At 37.9% G+C, this 7,369-nt stretch overlaps 1 protein-coding gene across 1 annotated transcript in view; it reads right to left on the reverse strand.

Moving 5' to 3' along the window:
• The window catches only part of TMEM87B (transmembrane protein 87B), a 67,601-nt gene that overhangs the window by 32,223 nt on the left and 28,009 nt on the right, over positions 1 to 7,369 (reverse strand). The window contains exons 10-12 of the mRNA XM_023518827.1: positions 6,212 to 6,305; positions 4,243 to 4,336; positions 27 to 67 (exon numbers count right to left, since the gene is read on the reverse strand). Coding sequence (XP_023374595.1) covers positions 27 to 67; positions 4,243 to 4,336; positions 6,212 to 6,305 — 229 coding nt within the window. The remainder of the gene's footprint in view (positions 1 to 26; positions 68 to 4,242; positions 4,337 to 6,211; positions 6,306 to 7,369) is intronic.

The raw sequence follows: 7,369 nt of genomic DNA on the forward strand, positions 1-7,369 counted from the left end.
TAATATTGTACAATCATGATACTGACCTTATCATAGATTTTTGTCTTATAAGTTATCACTGTCTGAACTAGATAAACAAGTTTCAAGGAAAAAACATAAACAAAAACGTGTTCCTCCAGTGCCACACTTCTGCCACACAGCATAGAGCAGTCTACACACATAGTCCAAGCCCTCTCAGGGCAGACTCTCTTGACGGATCACATCATGACATGACATTTAGTTTGTTTTCTCTGGGTGTTTCTTATTTTACTCTTTTTAGCCTATTGTTTTATTCTCTGATCATAATTTAAAAGTTAGGTCACCTATCAATTCTATTTTGTCAGTTGAAAAACTGAAATATGTCAAAATAAATCTGGACTTAGAGAGACTTTTTTTGAAAGACTACTATGGTAGGGGAGGGTTACAGCACTAGAGAGAGTACTACCACTCTGAGAGCTGCGAGTCTCAAAGGTCAGGCAAAAGGGGCCTTTTCCTTTATAGAGAGGAGTAGGCAAGGCTAGGAAGAAGCAGGTGTGGAGAGAGGATGGCTGACCAGACACATTCATCAGGCAGATTCTCAGGAGGGGCACTGAAGGAAGGCTCTGCATTGGCTTAGGCTGATAGTGGGCCCAAGTTTAGAGCCTAAGGCAAGGAGAACACTTAAATTTGGTCTAGCCAGTATTCTGTCCAGATTGATCAAGGAATATCAAAAATTCAGCTAATCTGAAGCAAAGAAGGGGTCTCTGCCTGGTCTTATTATAGGTGAACAAGTGGGCATCCGGTCTCACCTAAGTCCTATGGGAAGGGGGAGATCTTTGCATAAGTCTTTCCCTATAAATAGTTGGGGGTTTTCTTAAACTGATTGTTTTCCAGAAGCACAGACTCTTAAATACTGTCAAGTATGAAGAAGCAAAAGCTAGAATTCAAGCCAGATTGTCTGCTCTTAAATGAGAATTCCTTCCTCAGGAGAGACTAACCAGCTCTGCTTATGAATCAAACACTGAAAATAACAGAGTTGAACAAAAGGATGGAAGTGGCAAGTTTTTTAAATTATAAATACATCATTTATCAAAAACTGCTATAGTTACTTTACCAAAACTGCTTTTTGATCTTTCTAAATGAGTTACAAAAGAAGATCAATTTTTAAAGGCAATACAACCTCACCAATTAAGGCTACTAACAGAATTTTTTATAAATCCAAATATACTTTATGCCTTAAACTTATCAAGACACACGCTTTTTCAAACTCTTGACTAAAACCAGTTTTCTAGATTAAAAAACATGGTATTGTTTAATAATTCAAAAATTATTAGCCAAGGAATAAAAAGATCAAAGGTTAATTCCAAACTGCCTAGGCCTCCACTTACCAAGACACTATTAACTTTAGGTAAGGTTAAAATCATTCCTCCCATGAAAGGAAAGCAGTAAGGAAAGCAAACAGGCCTCCTCATCCCTGTGAGAATCAACCCGAGCAAGCTGCTGCAGTAGGAAAAGGATATCCACCAGCACAAGCCACAGTCAAGGAGAGAGAGGGGGAGGCTGGCCAGAAGAACAAGGTCAGAATCATTCGCCTGCAGCAAAACAGCAAAAAAATAAAATAAAACAAGCAAGCAGAGAAAAGGGAAGGAGAGGCTCCACGAGATAAGCTGTGGCTTTGGAATTTGTCAGGTTATTTTTTTTGTTTTATTGCTTTAGAATTAGAATCTTACAGGATTAGTTACATTAAGTTCACCAAAATCAAAGGAAGCAGAGTCACCGTCAGAAGTAAGTACTCAATCGTAAATGCGCGTAGTTCTGCTCCTGCCTGTCCTTTGTAATCACTTAGGAAATTCGCTTTTCAAATAGAAAGCAGACTTTTCATTTCAGTAATGGAAGTTATCAAGCAGCAATCTGAAAGCAAACTTCATAAATTCAGGCTCAAGCAGAAATAAGTACTTTATTTCCTTTCTTTCATCATGAAACACTAACCAAAATCCTTTTCTTTTAATTATTTATTCATTTTGAGACAGAGCCTCAAGCTGTCATCCTGGGTAGAGTGCCATGGCATCACAGCTCACAGCAACCTCCAACTCCTGGGCTTAAGCAATTCTCTTGCCTCAGCCTCCCAAGTAGCTGGGACTACAGGCACCCGCCACAACACCCAGCTATTTTTTGGTTGTGGTTGTCACTGTTGTTTGGCAGGCCCGGGCTGGATTTGAACCTGCCAGCTCTGTTACATATGACTGGCGCCTTAGCTCTTTGAGCTACAGGCACCAAGCCCAAAATCCTTTTAATTTCTGGGTTTATTTCCTCAAACATTTTTATTATAAATATTAATAATTAAGCAAACCAAATCTTTTATCTTGTCTTCCTTATTTTTCTACCCCAATATGGCTCATTCTGTGTTGGAATGTACCAAAGTCAATGCTGTCCGTAAAGGTGATAAATTACCCTCATTCAAATCTAGATGGATTGGAAACTTTAGAGTGGCTTTTCTTCAGTGTTTTCTGCCAACCTACATTGCTAAGTATTTTTCCCAATGAACTTCTGTGTGAGTGGTTAAGAACAAGAAATCTCTGAAACACATACGTAAATCACCAGGAGAAAAGATAGTACAAATTTTTTAAAATGCAAAGTCTACAGCTCAATTAATTGAACAGACATACTTCCTGACTTGTTAAAGCTCCAAGCATATATAATTTTAGAAACAAGACAATTCCAAACTGAACAGGTATCTTAAGCTCCTTTTCTAAACACACAATGACAGAAGACAAGACACTTAGCTCCAAAGAGAGCAATGCTGAGGCCTACAGCTGGGTTCATCCTACACTGCAATTCTGCCTATCCCAATTCTAGGCAGGTTTACGCTTCTGCCCATTCTCCTCAAGATAAGTGAGGACAAGTGACCCACTGCAGCTGCAGCAGAGCAGGACCTATGGCCCTGTGGGTCAGCGCGCTTACAGGTGGAAAAATGTTCATGTGCAGAACTGAGAATATTCTTCTCATTTATAGCAACCAAATGTCTTTATTTATTTATTTATTTATTTATTTTTTTAGACAGAGCCTCAAGCTGTGGCCCTGGGTAGAGTGCTATAGCATCACAGCTCACAGCAACCTCCAACTCCCGGGATCAAGTGATTCTCTTGTCTCAAACTCCCAAGTAGCTATGACTACAGGTACCTGCTTGGCCAGTTTTTGGTTGTAGCTGTCATTGTTGTTTGGCAGGCCCGGGCTGGATTCGAACCCGCCAGCTCTGGTGTACGCAGCTTGAGCTATAGGCACCAAGCCTACCAAGTATCTTTAAAAAGTTTTTCAACATAGAAAAAATGAAAAATTACACTTCACTGAGAAGGTCAGATTTAACTGTTATTTTATTCAATAAACTTGTATTCTAAACTAGTAGCTCTGAACAAAGTAGACGCCCTTTTTAAACATGTTCATTCAGAAACTACTCTTTAAATCAGCTATTATTTCTTAATTAGGATTTTCAGACACCTAGGGAATCCATGCATATAATTTAGGAGGTCTTTAACTGCTCCCACTATGTGCAAAACTCTTGTGTAGGCCAGGTATCCAGGTGTGGTGGTTCACACCTATGATCCTAATACTTTGGGAGGTTGAGGCAGGAGTATCACTTAAGGCCAGGAGCTTGAGCAAGACCAGCCAGGGCAACATAGTGAGATCCCACCTCTAAAAAAATTCTCTGGGCATGGTGAGATGTTTTTGTAGTCCCAGTTACTTGGGAGGCGGCCTTTCCCCCGATTCTCTTCTCATTAAACTCTTATTAGTCCCCTCTCAATTTAAATGCAGCCATCTCTTATGCCAGTGGTTCTCAACCTGTGGGTTGTGACCCACAGGAGCTGTATTAAAGGGCCACGGCATTAGGAAGGTTGAGAACCACTGTCTTATGCAGGCAGTCCTTCCTGACTTTTATCCCAGCATTAACTCTCCCTTCCCCTTGTTCACATAATACTCTCTACTGAGCAATTACTATTGCTATATTGCTGCTTATGATACATATGCCTCCTCCACCAGACGGGGACTTTCTCAACTGCAGGCACCATACCTTTTTCAGTCATGCTCTGTCAGTATGAGGTGTTAACTGAACACTTAATGTTTGCTAAATTCAATAGAAAAAATAAAGATATTCTTTGTTTACAGAGTTGTTACTTTTCACCTTCTACTAAACTCCTAAGCTGAGGTAATGAAAATGCATAACTATACTTCTTTATTCTTATTACAAATTAAAAGAAATCTAATTTTAATGGGATAATAAACTATTACAGAAGGACATAGTAAAGGATATGAACCATACAAAAATGGAGTCAATAACTGCTAAAATAATGTCACCCCAAACAACAGCTAAATGGTTAGGACCCTGAAAGATAAAAACAGGGGGAGAAACCTGCATGTAAAAGTTTCATTACATAATAGCAATTATCATCTGATGAAGAAAAATAATTTAGTTTATTTCATTACTTCACAAAGCCACATAAAATATTTTATTTCCTAAGAGAATTATTTAAGCATATAGAAATTATCTGTTTTGGCAGCAACAAATGTTAATTTGTCACCAGCTTATCTGAAGTTAGTTAACATAAAACCAGAATGTGTAATGGCAAACTAAAAGCATCATGTCCCCAACCTCACTAAGATCAACCATTTCAATCTCTCTCTTCTCCATACCAAACCTATAGCCAGGACTATTAATAGAATAAACTCCTGATCTTTCCTGATTGTATTATGAAAGAACATACACACACACAAAAAAAGGCAAAATAAGGCAGAGGAACCATGTGTTCCATATCTAATCTAAACAAACTATAGATTAGATATGTATTCTGAATATGGTATTTAAAAGTCACTAAGGTATTGACTATGTAAAATTTTAAAGAAATACAATATATACTGTATTTATATGTGTATATTTATCTTTCTATTTCTTTCTAGCAAGGATTAATTTCCTGAAAATTATACATACAAATGCAGAACTTTGCATGATTATGTAAAGGTAAAAATAAATATAAACGAAGATTAAAAGAGCAAGTGCAGCCAGGCACAGTGGCTCATGCCTATAAATCCTAGCACTCTGGGAGGCCGAGGTAGGTGGATTGCTCCAGTTCACAAGTTCAAGACCAGCCTGAGCAAACGCAACACCCCATCTCTACCAAAAATAGAAAAACTGAGGCAAGAGGATCACTTGAGCCCAAATTAAAGGTTACTATGAGCTATGACACCATGGTACTCTACCCAGGGTGACATCCTGAGATTTTATCTCAAAAAAAACATAAAATAAAATAAAATAAAAATAAAAGAACAGGTATATCTAAACTGAACCAGATGCACCTACTCTTTTAATCTTTTAATGTTGAACAGAATATAGATATATCAAAGACAACAGAAGGAAGAAAAAGGCTCTTTAATATTATTGAACAAATGTCCTATTTGAAAGGATTAGATCAAAATGTGTGAAGTAAACTTACAGGTAGATTAATCAATCTGTATACAGCTGTCTGATTTGTACATCTAATCCAAAAGGCATTTTGAGTAAAATGATAAGTTCTTTTTGAATTCAATAAAAGAAAATAAGCTTCTTAATCACTCAGTCCTCTACCATTTATTAAGAAAAACTGAAGCTAGGAATCTAGAGTTCTTTGCAGACGAAGCTACTGACACTTCTCTATAGAGTCCAGTGCTGGACTCTACACAGAGGGCTCTAAAGAGGACTCTTAACCCACACGGCCAGAGTCCTCTTCCCCTTCAATATCACTTCCTTCCGGTTCTCCCAACAGTAGAATCTGCTGAATCCCCCAAACTGCAAGTCCGCGAGAGTCAGAGAAAACTGACAACCAAATGAGACTTAAAAGAGTGATGAAATATAATGTTTGTGTACCTAAAGGGTATAATTAACTAAAATCCAGGCAGTAATGATATTAATGTGTACTGACTGCATAAAGACAAAGACAAATGTTCTTTATAAAGAGGAACCATGAACTTTTCTTGGATGGAGCTAATTCTTGGCACGACTTCAGTGGAACCTTCATAATCAATCTTATCATTTTAAGAAGTACTCTGTTTAGTGTTTCCCCTCCAGAAATATTAAAAAGGAAATATCCCAAAGGAAAAAAAAAACCTCAAACTGCCCCTTTTCATAAATTTCTATCTTTAAAAATTCATCCCAAGAGATACAAAGTAAAATCACATTGCATAGCAACAACAAAAAGGGGTGGGAGTGGAATTATGTGGTGTTTACCCCAATGACTCTCATCACGCCTTCAACAGCTGCGAAGATAAAGTAAAGAAGGCCCAGTCCAATCACCCGGTGCATGACTGTTCCTAAACGAGGCCTGGAATGAGGAAAAGGAAACAGAAGAAAAAAGAAAAGGCCTGGGTAAGTAAAATGCATCTGAACACAGTAACGCATACCATTTCCAATACCAGAGAAGTGACTGTCCAATCAAATGGTCTGTTCCCGCACATGACGTACTTTGTTTTAGGAAACAGTGATTACTCTTATAATCAGTAATCATTTTTTAAGGAAATACTGATTATTTCCTATAACACATCAGAAACAGACCCAAGGAAAAAAAACCTCTTCTTGTAGGACCTGAAGCTGTACTGATGCCCATGAAGCAAGATTTTGAGATTATAAAGGTGCCAAGGGAGTTTGCTACTGAAATCCCAGGAATATAATGAACATAATCCAGAATCCAGGAACTCTTTCTATAGAATGGAAGAGTAGGTTGGTGAAACCCAGGAAAGTAAGTGTCTACTTCTAAGTGCCATTCACAAAGATTATAATTTCATTCTTTCAATAACATTAACTAAAAACTGTTCTGAGATATATCTTGTAAGAGATAATCCAATTATTTTATGACTTAAGAAGAGAGAGAGCAGGATATTAGTGGATAGAATACCATTTCCTCTCTTCTGATCATTGCTTTTCAATAACCAGGAGTACTAATAGAATTTTGTTTTCATTCTTTTTTTTGAGACAGAGCCTCAAGCTGTTACCTTGGGTAGAGTGCTATGGCATCACAGCTCACAGCAACCTCCAACTCCTGGGCTCAAGTGAGTCTCCTGCCTCTGCCTCCCAAATAGCTGGGACCACAGGGGCCTGCCACGATGCCTGGCTATTTTTTGGTCGCAGCCATCATTGTTGTTTGGCAGGCCCTGGATTCGAACCCGCCACCGTAGGTGTATGTGGCTGGCACCTTAGCCACTAGAGCCATAGGTGCCAAGCCTAGTTTTCATTCTTTAAGCTTAAAAGAGTTAAAATATTTCTGACTCTTTAAAAATATAAATGAGTTGCAAAAAATGCAAACATGGTGATTTTTGCAATTAATAATTTGAAAACAGAATGGAAATTTCATGACATATGTAAATCAGAATTTTTTTTTTTTTTTTTTTT

The sequence above is a fragment of the Otolemur garnettii genome, unplaced genomic scaffold, assembly GCF_000181295.1.
Source record: "Otolemur garnettii isolate 467f Iridium unplaced genomic scaffold, OtoGar3 scaffold00148, whole genome shotgun sequence".
NCBI classification, from domain to species: Eukaryota; Metazoa; Chordata; class Mammalia; order Primates; family Galagidae; genus Otolemur; species Otolemur garnettii.